Raw genomic sequence first — 25,458 nt, 5'->3', positions numbered from 1 at the left:
GATAAAGTTGGCACTGAATCTGTCGGCTCTGTATAGGATGTACCATTGTGCAGTAACTCAGAGCAAACCTGGGTATTGCTGTGGAAATTTCTGATATAACTATAGAAAGCTTTGTGGTTGTTTTTAGTGTTTGCCGCAATTCTGCCTTCATAGCTGGCCTTAGAAGTTTTGATGAGGGATCTCAACTTTTTGTTGAGGCTAATATGGGAGTTACTCCAGTCTTGGGATGTTACCTTTTTCTGCAACAGTTTCTTCCTTCTGTTGTAGAGTTTATTTATGGCAGGTGACCATCAGATTGGCTTCCTTTTTTTGGAGGAGAGCATCTTGGTTCTGTTGGTTATGGCTAGTTCCATGCATTTATGTACGTGTTTGTACAATGCATTGGTGTATGATTCTGCAGTCATGCATCCATTTTCCATTGACATGGGTGCCGTGAATTTAGCCAGCTATGTTTTTAGGAGCCCAAATTCAGCTTTGGAGAAGTTTTACATGGTATTTACCTTTGCGGGAGGTGTGGGTGAGATCTGGATTTCTATGGTGATTAGCTTGTGGTTGGATCTAAGCAGAGAAGAATTGGCTATTGGTGAGGAGCAACGGTTGCCCATGTTAGTAATAACCATGTTAAGGATTTTGCTTCCTCTAGTGGTGGTAAGAATGAGCTGGTCCAGGGCATTGGAATTGATGAATTCCAAAAAGCATTGGGCCAGTGTATTGGTGCATGAGTAGTTTTCCCAGTTGATAGAGGGGTAGTTGAAGTCACCTAGTATGAGAATGTTGGGTTAGACCCTAAAAGTTTCCAGGGTGCTTAGGAACATGGAGTGAGAGTCTTGGGACATGGTATGGGACCTATAGCAGGCTATGACCTGAATTGCCATCTTACCCAATGTTAGCTGTACTTGAAGTATCTCAGATATGTTATGCTGGGTTACTAGTCTGGAGGTCTGTATATCCTTTATGAATATGGAGATACTACTGCCTTTGCAGCTTCAGTCCATGTTCTGGGGCCAGAAGGTGTGAAATGCGTTATAGCCTAGTAGTGCAGGGGTGCTTTCTGCTGCTTTAAACCAGGTCTCCGTTACAGCACAAATGTCGATGTTCCCCATTTTGAGGAGTGCTTTGAGCAAGTACATGTTGAGATTAAGACTTTTAGCATTGAGCAACATGACCCTCAGATTGCATTTATTTATAGCTGTTGCAGTGGTAATTTGGTCTTTGGAACATTGCCTACAAAAGGTATTATAGGAGTGGCAAGATCCTTAACCAGTATCTGGAAACCCAGGGGTGACAGATGAAGGCAATCTCTGGCAAAGCATCGAGGTCTGTCAATCATGTCATCCCAAGCAGACAGATGCTGGATCCCCTTAGGATGACACCAGAAACTTGTTGTTGAAGTCAGTCATTTTCTGCTTGGACTGTGGTATCATTCTGGGAGATTTTAGGATGCTGCTCAGGGGTAGGGTCATACCTGCCTGGGTCACATAATCCGAGAGCTCCTCCATGTCTCTTTTCATGTAGTCCAGGGAGGTCCATCTCAGGTCATTCACACCCACATGGACAATGACAGAGTGGAGTGCGTGTGTTATGTGTCGGATTCTGGCACTTGATAGACAGCTGACTATTACCTTCTCCTTATTCGACCTATTGAGTGAGACATCAGTGTGCCTCACTATTGAGTCACCTATGATTAGTGTATTGGGCAAGCTGTTTTGCCTTAGGGGCTTAGGTTGAGAGGCACATGTGTTTTGTGCTGTGTTGTGGGGGCCAAGTGTGTTTCTGCCCTGGAGGTCTCTGCTGTTTGGGTAGATTTCTACTGAGAGCCTCCATGAAGGTGGGTGTGTGGTTTGTGTTTTTCTGTGAGAGCTGTGATGGGGGTGTTCTGGAGGGCTATGTGTTGCATGTGGTGTGCTGCAGTTGTTGACCACCTCCTCTTGAGCAGTTATTTCGGTCTTGGCTTGAGAGTGCATGGCTTCCAGTTTGGGTATATAAGTGCATCTTTCACAAGTTTGAGTGTTGGGAGGTAAGAGAAGAGGATAGTCTGTGTATATGAGGCAGTTGCTACACTGCCTCAGAATGCCGAAGTTCACCAGGTTAATAGGAAAAAGCAAAGGGAACTGACCTTTAGACATGCCAGGAGTGATGGTCATTATTACTGACTACTGAAGCTGTTTCCTTATATATTCATTTTACAGGAAAAATGGCACTCAAGGTGTCTGAGTCTCTACAGAGCACTGACAAACACTTGAGGGGAAACTAATGAGTAGACCCTGAAAATTTAAGCATGAAGTATTTAGGCAGATATTCGGCAGTTAGAAAGAAATCAGGCAGTACTTACTAAAAATAAAGAATTAGCTTGTCATAATGATGAAAAGAGGGGAGTCATATGAATGGCTACTGCCTGGCTACTACTAATGCTGGTCTCAGCACAGCTTCACTCTGTTGGGATACAATACTCCTTTGCTTCTTCTCTCACCAGAAGCAAAATGTTAGCACCAATCCCAAGAAGAGAAGCAGACTACAGCCTGTTTGATGATCCACAGTCTTATCCCAGATGATGCAAGGGTCTGCAGGCTTGTAGTCTTTTTCTGGCAGATGCCTCGAATAGCAAACAGACCAATCAGGTACGTTAAGCACAGACACTCTTTCTCCAACCAGAAAGAGTCAGGAATCAATGTACTCTGCTCCTACTCTCATCAGGATCAGAATATAAGCACAGATTCCAAGCTCTCTATAAAGCAGTTATTAAGCTTTCTGGTGATCAGCAGTCTCCATGAAGTAATGTAACTGCACTCCTTCTCTCACCAGGAGAAAACAGAAGCACTAATCCTAAAATGACTACTGAGAGGCAGAATGTGGGCTCTCCAATAACTGGTGTCTTGCAACAGATGCTTAAAGTTAAGATGAAAAAATGGTTTATCCTAAACACTGCAGTGTGCACTAGAGGAGTTAGATATGAAAATAGGTAACTTAAGTTTTACCTGTCTAAAAGTTAAGTTTTAATGGAGAATCCATATTTTTAAAACAGCAAGACAGATTGAAAGGGGGTGGTCACTTTTATACTCTGGTTGAAAGGGGGTGGTCACTTTTATACTCTGGTACTGTGGAATACAGTAGGATGGCCAATAAATTCAAATAGTTGTAGGGGAGTGATTTCACAAAATGATAATGTTGTGCTTACTCACACCAGCCAGTAAAATCAGAGAGGAAATGAGATATATGGCCAAATTAACATAAGGGACAGGCAATTAGAAAGACAGTGGTATTTAAGAGCACAGCAGTAACCAGGTGGGAGGGTGGGTTCTGTCTGACTCACAACAGACAGAGTTGTGGTCTCTTTTCAAGTTTTAATATGTAGTTAAAAGCAGAATACAAATAAAACACAGTGTAAAGAAAACAAATCAGAGTATACAAAGTAGAAAAGGCAATAAAGTAATACAAAATACAACAAATAAAAAGCAAACTAACCTTTCCTTCTCAGCAAACTGTAACAGAGTCTGGGTGAGCCAGTAAAGCTCTTTTATTTTACCCCTTAAATAGAAGGTTTAGTTCCTAGCTCCACCCCTCAGTTTAGAGATGATTAACCTTAACTGACCTCCTCTAACTTATGTGTGACTCCTAAATGACCTGTTCTAAATTTCTGTCTGACTCACAAGTTTTAATATGCAGTTAAAAGCAGAATACAAGTAAAACACAGTGTAAATAAAACAAATCACAGTATACAAAATAGAAAACATCTCAGATGACTGATATGCAAGGAAAGTCTGTTTAAGAGGGCCAGATGTTTCACCTACATAATGGTCTCCACAATTACAGAAAAGTAGGTATATGTCCCATTCAGTAGTACAGGTAATCATTTCCCATATATCAAAGACATTATGAGTAATTTTAGTAGGAAATGTCTTGTTTATTTTACAACATATGGGCAGATTACACAATTTCCCCAAGTAAAGCAGCCTATAGGTTTAGTACATATGAAGTGTTGTCTCAACATTAACCAACAAGGGTTCTAAAAATCTGACAAATAATTTGCCAATATCATATCACTTCTTAATGCAATTTTACATATCTCTGGCTCCAATGGTCCAAAGAACTTGACTACTGTCCAAATGGGCAAACAATTTGTCCACCTTAGCCCTTCAGTGGAAACAAGCCTCAGCATCTGCCTCTTCCATATTCCTCTTTTTAGAGTTCAACAATATGGAACAGGACACAATGGATGACTTAACTTGAACCTTTGTTACCACCAATGAATTTTATCTCTTTTCCTTAAATATTTACATAAAAGAGTGACCTGTTGCTCCCAATGTAAAGGTTCACTACAAATGTCTAGTTCTCAAAAAATGTTATACTGGGATAACTTTAATAATAAAAAAGTATGCAATAGAAGTATGCAATGTAGCATTCACAGAGAATGCTGTCAAATATAAGATAATGTTCTAGTTCCAATCCAACAATTCCACTACAGGTATACCCAAAAATTCAGTTGCAAACATATTATATTTAAGTTTTAATTTCAAAACCAATGTCATAAGTATTCAAATATTTAGTAGATAAGAATTACTGAGTGTTATCTTCCCACAGAGCCAGTCAATCATCCAAGAATCTTCTCCACTTGGACAACTTAAAATAAGAAGAATTACTGAATTCTTCATAGATGTGCCTCTTTTCAAAAAAGCCCATGTAGAGATTGGCATAAATATGGGCAAAAGTTGCCTCATAACTGTTTCTCATAGTTGCAAGTAAAATTTTACATCAAATTTTATAACATTTATATCAAGAGCCATCTGAAGCAGTTGAATTAAGAAACAAATGAATTCCAAAAGAAATAAATTACTAAATTACAACCAATATCTAACAGCATCAAGACCTTTTTCATGATGGGGTAGAAGAATATAGACTCATAATATCCAATATACACACCAAAGCTGTATTACGCACTTGTATCTAGTCTGTGGAACAAAAATTCACTCTTATAATCTAGTCTGGCCCTAATATGACGAAGAAGGTGTTTAAGATAGAATTCATAAAATTCTAGTACAGGTTCAGTAAGACACCCCCTTCCTAAAACATAGGTCTGTCAGGTGCTAGTATAACATTATTGTGAACTTTAGGTCATGAATATATTAGCTTTGTAATAATTTGTATATCGAGCTTTTCTCCCCAGGCCTCCATTGAAAACGGGCTCATTTTGGCCCAATGGCCTTTCCCAGTTAACAAACTGCAAATAAATAAATAAATAAATAAATACAATAGTGTCTGACTTCTTGGGTGTTTAACCACCAGCTGCTATTTAATCTCTAGGAGAATAATCATGTTGTTAACAAAATCAGATAAAAAAAATGTCACTTGTTTGTTTAAATGAATGAGTAAGATTCAATTCTAAATGTAAGCGTACCTTAAAATCCTTTAGTTGTTTGTGTGCCTCAATCTTGTTATACTTCCAAGCCACAAACACCACACAAGCACCTTTCTCTGCTTGTGTAATAATCAAATCATGACCTGTTCTCAGCTGAACCAAAGCCTGTTTTTCTCTCACGGCAAAGTAAACCCAAAATTTCAAACTATACCCCTTTATTTTTGTATATATTTGATTGAAAATGAATTGTTTGGTTGATATAGGATTAAGAGAGCCGGTTAGGATTAGGATTAGCACTTACACAAATGAGGTGTTTCAGTGTTAATCCCCTGCATATCTCATGTGTAATTCTACCCTCTGCCCATTACTAATTTGTGCTAATCCTAATTTTGCCATTGTATCCATAACTCCAGCATGTTATCTTAAAAATCTATTCATAACAGCAGCACTATTCAGTCAAAGTGCATCTGAAAGAAGTGTATTTTTTTGTTGGTTGACTGATCACAAAAGGAGTCTGTTTGTTTTCTTTTTGTGATGAGTGCAATGTGAAGTGTGGGTGGTCTGTATAGGATGTAGCGGTTCTGAGTTACTAGTTGTTTTTTTTTGTTAGTGGAAAGGTTTTGCTGGATTTGTTTGCAGTTTTTTTTCATTTCAGTAAGCTGTGCATTCAGAACTCAGGACTAGTGACTGCACTTCCATACAGACACAAAGACAAGACACATACACCCACACAACACACACACACACACACACACACACACACACACACACACACACACACACACACACACACACACACACACACATATAAATCCCAAATTATTGTGGAGTACACATGAAAGGATAAGTAGAACTTACTGGAAACCGTATAATGCCTGTTTTTTGGTTTAAGATAAAAGGCTGTCAGAAATGTCATGAAAGTGCTATTTAAGTTTCATTTTCATCTAATTGCAGGACTTTTTATTTAGAAATGAGCAATCACAAGCATGAAGATGTAATATGCTTCACCTGAAGTCTTTCACTTGTGTACATTGTAGACTGACGTAAGTTGTTTTTTGTGGACTCTGTCCCACAGGGTTGACAATTACACCATTACAAATAATATTCATAAGGGATAACCTGCCAGGACAGATTACCACTGACAAAGGTACATGCTGTATGGCAGAGTGTAAGGCCTTTATAAAATCCAACTGGCAAAAATATAATTAATTAATTAGCAAATTAATTTATGCAGAACATCCCAAAATCTTGTCCCCCTTCTCAGTATCACAGGTACTGAGAGGTGTCCCTTGTCTTATATATAGGACTTCAACAGACCAAATTCTTTCACACTTATTACACATTTGTAAGTCCAATGGTATAAAATACCCACTCAAAGGCTTTTGAATCCCTTTTGAAAAATAAATAGAACATTGTGGATGGACAAATTTGTAGCACAGAGAATACTGCTTCAATGGAACCATCTGCCACCCCACATAAAGCAAAGTACTTCTCGAACTCTATTCAAATGTAATTTGGATGAATGGATGAGTAACCACAAATTCACTCTCGATATAGTATCCCTGTTCCTCATGGAAGGGGAAACATGTAAATGTCCCAGCATATGCTTGTTTGGTCCATTTCTGTGTTATTCATATGTAAAATATAAGAGCTAAAAACTACAATGGGAATGTATGGCTGGGTTTCTTAAGATCCTCACAGATAAATAGCATAAGCAAGCACCTATGCACATAAAGTAGGCACCCCCTCACCCAGTTAAGAATCGGTAACCAACAAGTTTTATCCAAATATCCAATAAAGCAACGAAAGCTATGAGCCCAAAATCAAATTATTAAATATTAAACAAGGTAACACTTTTTAGCATACTAACATACAATGCATGCTTCCACTCACTATGAGCAATGCTGTTTATACAACAAAGCCTGAAGTAATGATTATTTATTTACTATTTGTTTGTTAACTGAGTCAATGGACTAGTACAGTCTCTTTTCAGACACTTTCAATGCAATATGAAAAAAACAAAACACTTAAATAACTTTACAGTTCACATGCAAACAGTAAGTGATATGTGCATAGTAAAACTCATTCTCTTCTATGAGACATGATGCATATTCAGCAACTGTTACATACAAGTGCGGTTAACTGTGAATATTTAGATAAACTAAAATACAGCTCACTTCAATAAACAGTATTAAAAAGATACATGATAGAAGAAATAAAAAAATAGTACATTGAAAGAAAGGTTAAATATAGTTAAGACATATCAACATACAACTTCTTTCTCAAGTTCCTTGTCTTCTACAGAATTCTACAGAATCAACAGTATTTAACAAATCACAGATTGTGATTGTGTGTGGTAGAAGTAATCTGTCTAATTAGATTAGATGCATTAAAATGTGACTGATCACATAACAATACAGAATAAGCAATGTGAGCATATAATTGAGAGAACAGATAACTGTTTTACAGTGGGATAATATTTTTTATCACAGTGCTTATGAATGACTGAACTCCCTCAAAAAAGGGTCTCACTGTTTCCATTTCATGTGAGAGACTCTAGGATCAGGTGGCAATGCAGACTAATTCTGAAGTGGTCAAAAAAAGTGTAATACCAGATACAGAATGACTCAGTTGTTATAGGAAGTCAGTTGACTATAATCAACCAAAAACATACTCTTGTATCAATGGATAACCAGAGCCATACCAAGAAATTGATGATCCAAAGCCTATGCAGAAAGGGATAATAGACCAGTTACAAAGTCGGAAGTATTTTGTGTTTTTATCTGATTGGCTTGAGGGTTTGCCTTTGTAGGGGTCTTTCATCCTGTTGATGTTCTTGCATGTAGGCAGACTTCTCCAGTGTTCAGTCCTCTGTGGGATGTGCTCTCCATGGTCTCCCACTGTTCACGGCTGCTCGAGGAACTTCCAGTTTGTGTGGAGGATGGTACTGCTGCAGGTCATCTAGTGGTGTACTGCTGAACACTCTCACTTTGACCTTTGGGAGACTCTCCCCTACACCCTTCCATCTATAAATTGTTTTTCCTTGCCTTATATAGCATAGGCTGGATTCAGACCTGCTGAATTTAGACTGCTTGGTATCACTGTGCTCTTAAACCAGCCGCCTTACATTAATAGGGCATCCCTGCACCGTTGTGGCAGAAGTGTGTCAGGACACATATGAGTTGGGGATTGCTGGATAAAGGCTCAGTTTGGGGAATTCCTATTGGTAGCTGTATTAAAAACTGTTTAAATTTGCCTGTATATAATCCTCATGTTTGGGCAGGTTTAATAAGGCCACAACACATAAACCTACATACATGGAGGTACTCACTAAAAGCCTACCAAAAGAACAGAGACCTCCAAAACACACACCACCCACACTCACCAATAAGGAAAAAGAAACCATTACACATACTGACACACACACACGTGTCTCTAGAAATAAATTCCTAAGGCAAAACACATCAAATGTCTTCGTTATAGGTGACTCAATAGTGAGACACGCAGATGTCCCCCTCACTAGACTGGACAAAAAGAAGGTCACAGTCAGCTGCCTATTAGGTACCAGGATCTGACAAATCATGCATGCACTCAAGTCACTCAACAACAACTACTGTTATGACTCTGTCATAGTCCATGTTGGAGTGAATGACTTGAGATGTACCTCTCTGGACAATATGAAGAGAGACATGATGGAACTCTCTGATTATGAGTCCCAGACAGGAATGTCCTTAGCCATAAGCAGTATCCTTCCCTCACCCAGGATGATGTCACAATATAAACAAAAAAATAACTGACCTTAACAATTGGCTTAGCTTCTGCTCTCAGGCCAGGGGGATCCAGTATCTGTAAGCATGGGAGGATATGGTAGACAGACCTCGCTGCTTTGCTAGAGATGGTCTGCAACTGTCTCCCCTAGGCTCTCTGATACTGACAAAGGCCCTTGCCTCCCCCATAGTGCCTTTTTTAGTCAATGTCAAAACAACAAATTTTCCAACATAAAATCTAATCTAGACAAACTCAAGATCATGCTGCTTATCAAGGGTATCAGAACTTGTCAGAGATTTGGGATGCATGGTTAGTCTTAAAAAGGCCCTTGTTGCTATTAGACTAGTAAACACCTATGATCCTATGAACCTATAATGCAAGGAATTTAAACATAAAACTGCACTGCCTGGAATCACTCCTCACCATGGAGACACTGACATCTGTGCAGTTACTGAGACTTGATTCAAGGCAACTGAGAGCACCCCAGCTGTGCAAGGCTACAATGCCTTCCACACGTTCAGACTTCGAAATGAGCATGAGGGAACCAAAGGTGGAGCTGTATCCATCTTCGTTAAAACCAAATACACTTTGAGACTGGTCAAACAGCATGACTCTCTCAAACTACTCCATGTCCAATTAACTATTGGCGAAGTACCATACCACATCATTGCGAGCTATAGATCCCACACCAAGAACTAAGATGAACACACTACCTACATTGATTTACTGGAATCCCTCACAATACAGACCAACACCTTAGTCATGGGAGATTTAGAATGGGGGACATACACAAGCAAACTCAGACTCACCCAAAGCTTTCTGGACTTTGTTAACACAAATGCTATGGAAAAGATAGCCTGCGCCCTCACTAGGGGCTCTAATGTTTTGGAAATAGTACTCACCAACATGGGGGTCACTGTATTTCCCCATGCGTGATGACCTCCCTGGTTAGGTCAGACCACAGATAAGTCTCATTTCAAGTAACTCCTGGAACTAACACCCTCAGAGGAACAAAAATGACAAAAAACTTTACCAAAGCTTGCTACAGCCTACTAAGCTGTGGTATAAAGAGGTTCATGCCACCCAAAATGGCATCCAACATTGATCACTATGCAGAAGTGTATGCAAATACCCTGTACAAACACTTAAGTGACTGCATAAACTCTGTACATGACTGGATCAAAACCATACCTTCCTGTAAAAACAAGCCACCATTGTGGACTTCATGTATAAACAGATTATATAACAAGAGAAAGAAACTGATATCCAAAAGCAAGAGGGATATCACTCTGCAGAGGAGAGATCCCTCCTAAGCCTAAACAAGCACATCAGAAATCTTGTAGAGTCTTCTAAAGCAAATTCCAAAACAAAATTGCATCCCTGACCAAAGATAATCATAATGCATTCTTTAACAACATTCAAAGTGCAAAAGGAAATGCTCAGGTATGTGACAAACTGGTTGTAGATGGGATCACTCATACTACACCAGAAGAGATTGCCAACCTAATAGCTGACAGATTCAGTGCAAATTTCACCCCCCATCCCCATCTACCATATCTCAAAGCATACTTGACACCAGTCCTCTGCCTAGTATCTCTAGAAAACAGGTCATATTTGCACTCGCTAAAGCCAAAATTGTGGCATCAATGGGACCAGATAATATCCCAGGTTGTTTACTAAATAATCTAAAACAAGACCTAGCAGACCCACTTGGCATTCTCTTTAATCATAGCTTGAGACCTGGCTATGTTCCTGCAGAATGGAGAACAGCAGCATTAGTCCTCCTGAATAAGGGGGGGGGGGCATCAACTGACCCTGGGAATTGCAGACCTACAAGTCTAATCAGCCTCATCAGCAAGGCCATGAAAAGAATTATCAAGGACTTTATCAACAAGAACATAGACAACCTCCAAATGCTTGACCCAATGCAGTGTGGCATTGTTAAGGGTAAATCATGCTTATTAAACTTGGTAGACTTTTTTGAGAATGTCACCAAAGCCATGGACAAAAGTAAGACTGTGTACACAGCCTTTCTCTACCTTGCTAAGGCTTTCAACACAACGTCCCACTCTGGCATCATTGAGAAATTCTCCCAGATAGGGATTAACCCTTATGTTACTAGTTGTGTAGCCAATTGGTTCAGCGACAAAACACACACTGTCAAAATAGGTGACTCCACCTCTGCTAGTATTACCATCACCAGTAGAGTACCACAGGGGTCTGTGCTGGGCCCCTTACTGTTTGCCATCTATTTCTCATAAGTCCAGGCCAAAGTAGATATCCTTTGCCTCACCAAGTTCGCTGATGATTGCAAACTGGGAGAAATCATTGAAACCCCAACAATGTCAACATATTACAAGAAGGGCTAACACAAAGAAATGATTGGTGTCAAAGTTATGGTCTAACAAATGCATTAATGGTAAAAGAGAATTCCATATAAATTACAATATTGACAGCTCCCCCCTGAGTTCCAACCCAGTGGCATGAGACTTGGGAACACATGTTGATAACAATCTGAACTTTGACCACCAAGTTTTGACAGTGGTAATGCATGCCTTCTATGAAATGCATCTCATAAGCAAGGAGATAGCAGCAAGGTCAAAGGATGTTATAACTCTACTGTACTTGACCCTCATCAGACCACTAGTATAATGCACCCTTTTGCATGTATCTCACCAGATACCAGGTTTCTCACTTAGAGAATACAGGGACACCAAACCATGACCTATGTGGACAGGCTGAAAGCCCTGTCAGTTTATTCTGTATCTTATAGACTAGGTGACTTGTGCCTGGTCTATAGGGCAATCGCCAACCCTGCACTAATGGAAATGCTGCAAATCGACAAGTCAAATGGCACGAGTCACTCACTCTAGGGATCTCAACCTATGACATTAACATGCTGGAGAGACAGATACACCTTCCATGGACTGCTACTTCTCTAGAAGGGACTTCCTATTCATGTAAAACAGAGCTCCTCACTCCTCAAATGAACCTAGATAATTGGATGGAAGACAGCAAATTCACCCCTGGGGTGGCAGCCATATCCCTCATGGACAGGGTTAGCTGGTGTTGATCACAGACCCACTCTGTTCATAAATTCATTCTGCAATCTACCCCAAAAGAACAAATGGGGATATTTGGGATTAATATAACTAAGTTTGTAAAGGCTCTAGGGCTGCTAGCCTTGTAACCTTCTATGAACCTATGAAATAATGACCACTCAGGTTCCTTGAATTTAAAGATACAGTTGTTGAACCAATACAGCCCTCAATGGAAAACTCTGTTTCAATGGTTAAGTCACCTTTTATAATACTCTTGCTGTAGGACAGTATGTCTCCAGAGATTCTATAATAAGCAAATGAGGAGACATCTTATACTGACCTCACGTGTTTCATGAAGTGTCAAGTACAAAACTGTTGAGCATAGTACCTAAATTCATGTATAGTATATTATCAACAGCACTTTGTTAGCTGAAATACTACTGAATTATTGGAAACAAATATCAACTTTAGGACATTTACAGTACAAAGATAATTAGCAATATTAGCAAAGCACTGCAGTGCATACATGTGCACATGTCAGCATTTTAAAATATCCTGAAATTCTGTCCTTCATTGTATAAATAGATCAGTGCTTGCATCTTGACTTTGTGAGTGAGAGTACTATCACAATGCATAGAGCTTGTAAATTCTTTAAAAAATCATGATTTCATTTTGCTCTTTCCTTACCTCAGACCATTCTGATGGGCTCCACTGTGGACATATGTATTCATTACATCGTTCTATAATTACTTTTTCTTGCATGCTGCATTTGTTGTCATCAAGATGGGCACCCAGTGAATTAATACAGGTTGCCAGCCGTCGTCTTAATCCACCCCCACAGCTTTTGGAACACTTTAGTGGAAAAAGAAAACTGCATTTAATATGGTCTTATAATGAATAATTGCATAATTAACAAGACTATCCTAAAGATCAGAACTTAATTAGTGCAATAATCTTATCTTAGTATTTTTTTCCTGTAATTTTTCTTTTTTTTATATTAGACTAGAAGGTTAATATATATTTATGGAAGTAGAAACTGCCTTGCTTATACTATGTGCACAGAGAGAGTGTGTGTGTGTGTGTGTGTGTGTGTGTGTGTGTGTGTGTGTGTGTGTGTGTGTGTGTGTGTGTGTGTCTTTGTAAAACATGGACAATTGCTTCCCAGGAAACTAAAAATCTGAGTGCATCTGCATGTCTACAGATTCTGGTAAAATGAAACATAAAATGAGTAGCAGACCTTTGACATTAACATGGGTAACATTAATAGCACAATTCAGTTTACATCTATGCTATAAAATGATATTACCTGATCTGGCAGATTCAAAATAAATATAATAGTCTGTTAATGTTAATTTAAACTCTTTCCAAATACATTTATTAATGTTAGAATAATGCTATAACATTATCTAGGTTTATATAAAATGATGGATACTAAAATACAAGAAACAAGGATAAAGGCAGTACTGAAACAGAATTACAGTAAGTAACCAAAAGTAAACTTTAAAAACTAATGGGCACAGTGGAGTGTTGTTACTGTAGCATACTTCCAACTAGTTTTGTGGTTGAATTTATTAAGGTGTGCAGTTCATTGCAGTCCCAAAGGCAGTACATGTGTAATGTGATGTAGCAACACTGGAATATCTTAGGAAAGGGACATTATTTAAAGTATGTATCAGTTAAATGGAAATAGTCATGTTTCTTCTCTTATATTTGATAAATTGCTATTGAACAAAAGGTATTTTTTTTGTGCAGCAAATGCCTTCTCAAAAAATCTCTGTAAAGTGAAGAGAACCTGATAAATTGTGAATCTTATTCCCATAAATGCATGGCCGTGTGGAGTGGCGGTGTAATTATATACTGGCATTATCTACTGCAAAATAATTTTGACAAAGATAATAAAAGCATTTGGGGGGAAATGTTCTTGAATTGCGTCATCTTAAATAAGCTACTTACTTCAGACCAAGATGAATATTGCCATCCTCCTATAGTACAGTCTCCAACACATCCCTCTTTATCATTTGGTTTATGAATGCCAACACAGAACCGCTCATCAATTTTTTCTGTTTTACCACTTGTCTTAATGTACTTTGTACAGTATATATCCAAAGAACGATACCCATGACCACACTGTGCAGTGCATTCACTCTTTCTAGCAATGTGCCATCTATAGGACAAAAGAGTAGGTAAGAACTTTACGCAGGAATCATACATTAATAGACTGCATGCATTAAACAAGTCAAAACTGTGGCTGAGTTTCTGCAGCATAAAGGTATATATGTTTATTGTGAACATTGAAAATGTGTTTACTATTTGACATGCAGTCCCTCACTATTACTCATATGGCACTATACAAAAAACAATGATAACAAACATACAGTAGAATCAGGCTTCTCATTTAGGAATGATATGCCCGATACATATGGTGCTTTTGTATGGAGGAAGAGAGGAATGTAGAATGAGCTCATAAATTCCAGAGCTGAAGTTAAAATGTTATGGTTTATCTTTAGCATCCAAAACAGCATGCTGCTGCCCTTGATACACAAACTGTGTGCCTCATGTCTGCATATGTAACTTGGCATAAGTCTTTATACTTCTGTTAGACTTGGAAATCACAAGTTCCTGTAATCACCTCTCCCTTTCTCTCTGTGCATCACTCATGCACTCACACACACACACACACACACACACAAACACACACACACACACACACACACACACACACACACACACACACACACACACACACACACACACACACACACACACATGCACACATGCGCACACACACACACACACACACACACACACACACACACACACACACACACACACACATGCACACATGTGCGCACACACACACACACACACACACACACACACACACACACACACACACACACACACACACACACACACACACACACACACACACACACACACACACACACACACACACAAACAAACATTACCAGGAGAGGCTAGTCCTTGTAACAGGAAACTGCAAAAATAGCAGTTGAGAAGTAAAAGAAAAAAACCTGCACTAATTTTTCTGCCCAATGTTTCAATATTTTGGGTGTACTCTTAAAAGTATATTTTTTGCTGTTATAATCAGTAGCCTTAAAATTTAAGGTAAAGAACAATACTGCACAGTTTACCTTTGGTCACTCTCTTTCGGTATTCCCCAGGGATATGCTGCACCACTGACCTTATCCCTCCATTAATGAGTTAACAGGAGTTAAACTTTGAAAAGGTTTTCGCTGTAATACCTTCATACTACAGTTTAATAATACTGATACATTCACTTTTCTAAATTATTTTATAATTTATTTCTGATGTGGCATTCTTTTCAAATATGCCTTATCATACCCAAAATAGATGGGCAATGTTGATATTGTACTAGGTTTTTAGCATAGTTCAAAAATGTGGCCCCTGTCACACTCCTCATATTTTCTGATATACAAAACAGATCAGACACTTTAAAAAAGCATGGGGGGGTGTTCTTGAGTTGTGCTATCTTAATTAAGCTACTTATTTCAGACCAGGATGAATATTGCCATCCTCCATTGATAGAGTCTCCAACATATATTGTAGTTTTTTTTCTGTAGTTAAATTGCTTCCACATGAGTCTTTATTTATAAATGTTACTATAAACAGGTTACTTTTTGCAAATGACCAGTTGACTGCACTGTTTTCCCTGCAGAACATTGCATTATATTCAACTCTCATTAAATGTGTTAGATAGTATAGCTCTTATAAAGAATATTTAATTAGCCAGTAAGTTAATCAGACTTTGGATTATAACAATTGCTGCAGAATTAGCACATGGCATAAGATCTTTCAGGAACGTTATGAAAAAAATGTTTTTCCTCTTCCAGATTAATGCCAGTTAAGCTGGAGAAGAATGACACCTTAATTAGAAAGGTAGCCTGCATTAATAGGTAGGCACAAAAAGACCTGACTATGGCCTAGATGACCTGAATTTGTTTAGTGTCTAATGTGTATGCCAGTGCAAGCATGAAGGCTGAGAATAACTATTCTAAGGGGGTGAAAGGGATTTGCATGTGTTCAGGTGCAGGACTTACATACCAACATGATATCCATGGTCGAGATTCTATAGACTGCATTTATGCGTCTTGGTTGAGGGGTAGTGTATTCATATTGGCTTATACCCCTTGAAAAGTGGAGAGTTCAGCATTAGATATATCCATTGCATACCCATCCCCTGAAATCTAACACACTGGCATGCTCAGGGAGTTAGAGCTTAGTTAAAAACCTGATGGGTGCATGGATTACACTTCATACAATCTTGTTCTTACCCATGGATAGAGACTATCAATTCATTGTGGGAGCTGGATGGTCAACAAGCAGGGGAGATAAAAGCATAGCAAAATAACTGGAAAGATTGCATGCACAATTCATGAATAATTAGGCAATACTTTTGCAACCTTTATTTATGAAATTTATTAAATGCTTTATACAAAGAGCTGAGCATGGAAACAATATAAAATATCTCTTTCAACAGATAGCAAACATTTATTACTTTATTAAATATTAGCCAACAAGACATCAGAAGACAAGAAGTAATATATCACTACAAATACCAAACAGTCCTTCAAATCAATCTTAAACAGTCTATGGATTGTGCAATCAAGAGACAGTTGCACATCCCACAGAAAAACACTAGTAGATAATGCCATATCTTAGTCCTTAGGGAACCTATCACCATCAGAGATCCTTAATGAATTCTCCATACATATCCAAAGCCACCTGCTACTACAGGTTCAGACAACATACACCACTGGTTCATCTACTTCTGTATAAATCACCCACATAAGCCATGCCAGTACCTTTACAATCTCTACCTAACAATAATATTTTGACACAACTATAGAAACAAGCAGCCAATCCAAGTTAGAAAATGATTTTTAGCTAATACCAATACTCTAGGATATTTTTTGAAAACTCAATAAACTCACAGATAAATGTATACATTCAAAAAATACAAAACCTTGTTACAAACAACATGGATGCTTGTCAGGAAGAAGCACAATGACTACATTGTCCAGTTTCACTGATGGCATTCTGGTCAGTGTGGATAAAGGAAACAGCAGGCTCGTTATTTGCAATAGTAAACTGATGGTTACTACTACATTTTCTTATCTCAGCAGAAATAAGCAGCCAACCCTTCTCTGGTTTAAAGACAATGTGCATTATACGAAATTTAAAGTTCTAGATGTTTCTACATCTTTTATAGCACCTCTCTCTAAAACAGTTGCTCAAGCTTCCGGCTGATGTCTTTACATCTCAGTCATTCCTTGTGCAGATGACACAGCAATGGTCTTACCACACACACACACACACACACACACACACACACACACACACACACACACACACACACACACACACACACACACATATATTAAAAAACTGTTTGAAAAAGACCATGGCCAGCTCTCATTCTGGCTGCAAAATAACAAGTTAATGTTAAACATCAATAGAAGAAAGAATCAAAGGCAATGGCTTCTGTGACAACACTTAAATTCACCCACATCCCACTAGACAGGAAAGTACTTTGCAAAAGTCATGAAAACTCTGAACCATTAGGGGAAAAAACACACACACTTGAAAGTAACTTTGAATTTGAATGAATATAAACTAAAGCTTGGCTACCATATATGCATTACTAAGATAAAAATAATTACGCTCCTTTTCTGGACAAAAAAAAAATCCCACTTTCTGTCCACAGTGCTCAAACAACAGTAGTACAGGAAGGCCTCCTTGCCCAGATAAAGTATGAGCTTCTGTCACTTGCAGCCACCTCCAAAAAGAACCTACTATCTCTTCAAACAAACACCAATCTCATTTGCTAGTTCATCACTCTGGCTCAAGAAAGATTAATACTGCTGTTATCTGCTGAAGAAATCTATCAGGTTTCCAGTCTAGCATAGGTCTACAAAACGGGTCTATATTAGAACACCGAACTTTCAAAATTTTGAGTGTTCTAATATCAACCCATTTTCAGTGAATGCTGAAAATATCGAAGAAACAGAAAAACAAATTTTTTCCTAGGGAAAGAATTTGTCTGTATCTGTTGCTTCGGTATTTTCAGCGCTGTGGTGGAAAGTTACGGGTCGGGTTTAGGTAAGTGTGCGATTGTGTGGACGTGAAGGTTAGGGCAGGTTAGGTGAGTTAGGGCGTGGGTCAGGTAAGTGTGCGATTGTGTGGACGTGAGGGTTAAGGTGGGGTAGGTGAGTTAGGGTTAGGGACTAGATGAAAAGGCTTCTTCTATATACTCTAGAAATGCACATTGTTCCTAATCCGATTCCTTATTGTTATGCCAGAAGACACCAACCCTAACTTACACGTATAACAACTATGTTAACATAAGCTGTAAACATTTACACTACTGTAAAAACTAAAACATCAACAGTAGTTACATTATTATCTAAAACACTGTCCTGTCATCCAAATTGTCTTACTGGGAGATTGTATCAACACTTGCTAACAATGTGTATATTTGTATAATGTTAAACATTAATAGCTTATGACATTTAGACCATAAAGCAAATTCCGCTGTGCTACTTCAAGATTTTCAAATTATGGTATTGTCTAAATGTATCAGATATGACATATTAACTTCACAGCATAAGTATCACTGAACCTCAAGAACTTGCTAAATATGCTACCTATAACTCAGTGGTGATGCCTTGTTTTTAAATTTTTTTTATTTTTTTGTATTCCTGGACTGAGCCTGAAATGGTCCACTGAGATCAATGTTCTACATGATTTTAAAACATAAAAATAATAAGTTAATAAATTAAACACACAAATGATGTCCTTAATGTTGAAATAAAATAAAAAATGTGCATGCTCTGAAATTCAACTTTGGAGCTTGCAAGTGAAAAAAATAGTGTGTTTTATCAGGGGAGCAACCCCTACCCTCCACATCCATTGTTACATTTTTAATCTAACTAAAAGATCAATACCAGAAAAAGAGCATTACCAGAATCTGGTAGTGTAGAAATCTTCTATACCTGTAAACTGTCGACCAAATTGTGTTGACTAAACATATGTCAAATTCACCTGCATTCAGCTAAATACTGGCTATTTTTTGGCTGTAGCTTAATATATTTCAGACAGCAAGTTGCAATATATAAAAAATAGCAGTCTTTTGGAGTTATGGGCAAAGTAGCATATCAATAATTTGAAATACATGCATTTGGTCATATGTATAACCTTAATAATTTAAAATATATGCCTGTTGACATCTGCCCCTAGATTTACGAAGCCCTTTATAGTGTGCAGGATTAGTCTAAGAGCTAGAGTCGGCAGTATGGCCGACGTGCGATCCAGGAACAAGCTCCCGGGATGTGCACGTGAGCTCTTAGACTAATCCTGCATGGACCAAGCTCCTGTATGCAAATTACTCTCATTTGCAGGTGAAAACCATGCAAATGAGGGTAATATGTCATCCAGGAAGCTGGCAGCAGTCCGTGCAGGACAAGTGCAGTCTGCAGAAATGTACTCGGTTAGAAACCAAGTACATTTCTGCAAATTACAAAACGGAGCTATGACAGCTCCAAATAAAGGCTGCATATCATTGAGGAACCATGCCAATGGCCAAGTATAAGGCCATTGGCAATGCAAACTGTTCAAAAAATAAAAAAAAAAAACTTTTTTTTTTGCCAATCTCGCCTGTTTAAGCATAGGGCAGCAAAAGGGATCAGGGGGGAAATTTATTTTTTTATTTAACATTTGTTGACTGGGAAAGTCTGACTAGGTTCCACAGATCCTGTTTTCAGCAGAGGCCTGGGGAGAAATGCTCCAGAAGCATGTCTTTAGAATGTGGGAGGAAACCCATGCAAACTCCACAGAGAAGGCACCCCAGCCAAGAATCAAACTGGAGAGCTTCTTGCTGTGAGGTGACAGCATTAACCACTGCACCACTGCACCACCCAATAATATAATAAAAAAATAATAAAATAAACCTAAAATAAGCATTCTAACTAAAAGCAGTAGTCTGCCATGCAAGTCAATGGCAGGCGGAAGACAACCTGGCCAGTGAGTAATGGTTGCTAAGGGGGGAGGCTCAGTGTGGGACATGTAACTATGCATTAGTAGGCAATTCTATGCAAATGATGAGAAGGATAGAGAATCCCAGATTCCCTGTCAGTGCAAGCCTGCACCCAAGAGTGTAGGACTAGGAAAACCATGAGTGTAAGCCCTAGACATAGCTGACATCAGAAGGGGGAGGTGTCAGGCATGCTGTAAGCTAATTGGAGCACCATGGTTCGTGTTTGCCCTTAGCTAAGCTAAGCTAAGGCAGGGTGTGTGTCTATGGCTGTCCTATCGTACACCAAGAAAATCATGGTGTGCACAGGTAGAACAAGCCAAAATCCTATAAAACATGTTTACAGCGCATACGCATATTTGCACAGTGACCACCAGGTGTAAAAAAAAAAACAGGAAATAGCTGCTCCGTTCACATCTGAGCACTGTGTTTGCGCGGCATGCACCCAGGCTTAAACAGGAAGGCAATAGGAAGGGAAAACAGCAGTAGGAAGGCAATCATGGAGAACTAGCTCAGCTGGTAGGTGAAATGTATCAGAATCAGCAAATTACACAGGCAGCAGACCAGCCCAACCCAGCACACCACTATAAACTATGTAAACACTTTTCCCTCTTGTTTTTCCCAAATACTCTGCACCACTGGTGTACACGAATGGGGAGATTTTACAAAATGAAAGGAAGAGAAAAAATGTTAGGGGCTGCTTTTTCTATCATAAACCATCATGTGCAAGAGGCTGAGGGTGGTGAGGATATGAATGCTGCTGAGCAACCCACAGTGAGGAGACGGAGAAGAGTGTACAGACCCAGGGTAACCTACCAAGGGCTAAATGAGCTGGACATAGTGGAGCTATAGGGTGGACTGGGGCCTCCTACAGCAAATTGTTGAGCTGTGTTGGCCATGCCTCACACACAGAACTAACAGAGGGAAACTCATACCAGTGGATACCAAGGTGTGTGTAGGCCTAAGAATACTAGCTACAGGTACCTTCCAAAGGCCATCTTGGGATATGATGGGGATTTCACAGGCATCAGCATCCAGGGTACTCCACCAGTTCCTGGATGCCATGTCAGCACATGTCGGTGAGCACATATATTTCCCCATCACCCGTGAGGCATTGGCCAGCAATATGCGTCTCTTCCACCCAACAGCAGAATACTCCGAGGTAGTGGGTGCAATAGACTGCATGCATATATGCATCCAAGCACCACCTGGTGAGTGGGGTAGGATCTACATCAACCACAAGGGCTTCCCCTCCATCAACTGCCAGGTTGTGTGAGATGCCCAGGGCATAATAATGAACATGCGTGCTGGCTGCCCTGGAAGCTATCACGATTCCCACATCTGGCATCTGACGCAGCTGTACCACACATTTGCCAATGGGGACTTCCCACACGGTCACCTAGTGGGTGATGCTGGATACGCACTGGAGCCATGGCTGATGACACCCATCAGAAATGCACACAAACCCGAACAAGAACTCCATAATGGGCACATGCACAAACACGAATCATAATAGAGCATGTGTCTGGGATGCTCAAGTCATGGTTCTGGTGTTTGGACACATCTGGTGGAGTCTTGCAGTACTCACCAACTACATGTACCCAAATTGTCCTTGTATTTGCCATGCTACACAATATGATCCTGCGGAAACAGCTTCAGCAGGAACAGCATGGTGCAGGGCCACACAGCCCCCACCATTGCCAAGGCCTGCACAGGCACGGAGTGACTCAGAGGAGGAACAACTTGAGCCTGCCCCAGTAGGCAGAAGGAGGTGTGCCCAGTATGCCCTGGCCTTGGCAAAGAGGCAATGCATAGCACATGCACTGACACAGTAGGGACCCAGGGAATGACACCTCTCTCTGACTCATACATACAGTAAAAGGGATACCAAACATGACAGTACCTGTGCTCAACCATGTCTAGGTAGTGTACTATGTGCATCCGACATAGGCAGCCCTGCAGCACCACCCTCAATACTGGAACACCCGCAAGGTAAGTGACTCACACATGCCAGTTGGGGGGGGTCACATACCCAACAACAGTTACAGCCAGCAGGATAGGTGTAGACAAACACAAACAAATGCTGTACTATGGCCTCTGACTGAGACCTACGGGTAACCCCTCCCCCAGGCCTTCACAGACAGACTACGGCAGGCCAGGCAGTTGGATGTAAGTTGTGAATGCTAGGAAGTCAGAAACCAATATGTAGGTAATTAAAGCTAAGATCTGTAGTACAATGGTATGCCTCTAGCCAGCATGATAGGTAAGAATATAGAATGAAATGGAGTACCCGACATACCAGTACAGTCCTTGCAAATGTGTACAAGTGTCAGGTGTGCCCCACCATCCTACGTACACTTATAGCAACAGTTAGGTGTGCCCCCCACTCCTGTGTAGAAATGTAGAAAAAGTCAGGTGTGACTCCACAATCCTACATAGAAATATCATAACAATCAGGTGTGGCCATCCCCAAACCTGTGTAGAAATGTAGAAACAGTCAGGTGACCCCCCCCCCGCTATGTAGAAATTTAGCAACAGTCAATGCCAAATGACCGATGGATACCCTGCAGACACAACATGCTACCTGTCGGTGTACAACACAAAAGTCAGCACTGCAGTACAAACTACCTGGACTTGATCCACACATGCAATACAGATGGCCATACTGGGCATGCTCACACACTTAGAGGAATGAAGGTAATGTCTGTCAACTACTACATACTGAAAGGTCATACAGGGCATGCTCACACACTTAAAACACATGAAGACCATGTCTGCAAACACCAGTGGACCAGACATATCTGGCAGTCACATTTCTTAGTGCGGACACATGTTAGTATGCACCACTCCTGCCTTGCACACACAGTGGATAGGAATACAGACATATATGTAAGGACAACACACTGTTATAAGCTAAAGGTAGACAGACATAGATGTGTGGAAGAGGGTGACCATGACTAGGAGTCATCCTGGCCTGTCCCATGCAGCACACACCCAAAGGGCCCCAAAAACATGAGGTGCAGATGTCACTCACTGAAGATACTAGCCACCAATATCTATCAGCATGACAGACTATGTGGTGCAGTATCTGTCAGCATGACAGACTATGTGGTGCACGTGCCAGCTGTGCAACATAACTGTACAAGGAAGTAGTCATCTAGTAGCTGTATACATGTACCTGTGACATATGACCCCATGTGTGCCCGCATGTGGCATGTCAACCCCTACATGAATGGGTTATGGCCCATGCAGGACAAACAACGTTCTCAGTAGAAAAAACACTTTAATGGAATCCTTTATCAATACTGAAAATACAAATGCAAATGCAGAGTATAAATAGGTCTAAAAAAGTCATATGACCGACAGCCAAGGAGTCACATGACCCAATCAGTAAAACAAAACATGTAAAAATAGATATGCAGAGCTAAAAAATAATGTAATAGCATAATGCATATATAAAAAACATTTGAAAAGGCAAAAATGTATGTTTTTTTAAAAAAGTATACTCTTATACCTAAAAATAAAAAGTGCACTCATATACATAAAATAGAGAAATCTCATAATCTGGATCTACTCATTCTGACCAAAATAGGTTTAAGACTGACAGTACTATTCAAACCAGGGGGTGAATCACCCATTAATCTAACTATCCAGTTATATTCTTTAATTTCTAATTTATTATTGATATCACCACCTCTGGGTGAAGGTGAAACATGGTCTATAGCTTTGAATTTAAATACATGCTGTTCACCAAAACATAGCCTGTGTTTATATAAGGCATTAGTGTCCACACATCTTCGAATTTCAGACTTGTGTTCTGTGATCCTATCTTTGGTTTTACCCACATAGAAAGAGTTGCATAATACACAGGTAGCAAGGTAAACCACATGGGTGGAAACACAAGTAGCAGTTACCTTGAATCTAAACAGCCTCTGACTAACCGGGTGTTCAAAGATACATAAATGTTCATCATCAATGTCATCACAGCACGAGCAATTATAACATTTTCGTGTACCCACAGTGCTGGATAGATGTGTTGTGGTATTAATAGGAAAGTCTTTGTAACAGAGGACACTCTTGAGGAAAGATGGGACATTGCCCAGCATTGCTTTTAACTCTTCAGATGCCATCAAAATTAGCCAATTCTTATGGATAATGTAACATATCTTACTTTCATCTCATTCTGGGTGGACACATTGGACAAGCCAACAGCTTGTATTTCTGTGGCATCATTTAACATAACAGGGGCCACCCTCGACTTTCTTTCCTCTAGCACATTTAGTTTCTCATTATTTAAGATGGTAGCATCATAACCACTGTTAGTAAAATCAGCTATCATCTCGTTCACCTGTTCAGAGAAGCTAAGATCTTCCGTATTAAACCTACTGGCTCTATAGAATTGAGACCTGACAGCACCTCTAAATACTACTTGCATAAGTGTACCTTCCTGCACAGACTTCCTTTCTATGGAGGCTTGTTCTAAGTGTACCACCGTCAAGACTCAGGTTGATATCTAGAAAATTAATAGTGATTTCAGATGAACACATTTTGAACTTCAAAAAAGTTTAAATTGAGTTAATGTACAGCATAAAATCATTCAATTCCTGCGCCCCAAATCAAAACAGTCAAAACTTTACATTGTCCTTATATGGATTCAAACCACTGAATAGATGTTTCCTTTCCCACTGGTATAAAACTAGGTTGGCATAAGTATTGGCTACCGAAATACCCATAGCCACACCTGTAAGCTGAAGATACAGGGATTCATTAAAAAGGAAAACATTATTTCTCAACACCACATCCATAAGGGTACATATTGTTTCAATTTTGTGGAAATTGGAATCAGGACATGAGACCAAGAATTCCCGCAACAAATCCAGGCCAATATCAGTTGGAATGACAGTAAACAAAGATACTATGTCTAAGGTTACCAAATGGTATCTTCTAAGATGTAAGGACACCTTCTCTATGTCATACCATTGCTTAAGTTTCTGAACAAAATCAATGGTGTCACGTAAGATAGAGTCACACTGACTGAGATATGGTTGAAGTTGACCATGCAAATAAACTCACCTGAAACAATTGGCCTCATTGGTGGATCAGTGACAAATAATTAAATAAATCTAAGTCTATGTCACCTTGAATCTGTAGGTCATAAATTACCATATTCACGTATGAGATACATTTCTTAACATCCAAAGGGGTGATTTCCTTAAATGCAG

At 39.5% G+C, this 25,458-nt stretch overlaps 1 protein-coding gene across 1 annotated transcript in view; it reads right to left on the bottom strand.

Moving 5' to 3' along the window:
* ADAMTS9 (ADAM metallopeptidase with thrombospondin type 1 motif 9) overlaps nt 1-25,458 on the bottom strand; it is a 1,232,634-nt gene that overhangs the window by 589,855 nt on the left and 617,321 nt on the right. The window contains exons 20-21 of the mRNA XM_044077927.1: nt 14,116-14,326; nt 12,850-13,014 (exon numbers count right to left, since the gene is read on the bottom strand). Of these exons, the coding sequence (XP_043933862.1) occupies nt 12,850-13,014; nt 14,116-14,326 (376 nt within the window). The remainder of the gene's footprint in view (nt 1-12,849; nt 13,015-14,115; nt 14,327-25,458) is intronic.

Source organism: Protopterus annectens, chromosome 7.part0 (genome assembly GCF_019279795.1).
Source record: "Protopterus annectens isolate FY-2018-M chromosome 7.part0, PAN1.0, whole genome shotgun sequence".
NCBI lineage: Eukaryota > Metazoa > Chordata > Ceratodontiformes > Protopteridae > Protopterus > Protopterus annectens.
The sequence above is the reverse complement of the archived record's forward strand: the minus strand, read 5'-3'. Positions and strand labels throughout refer to the sequence as shown.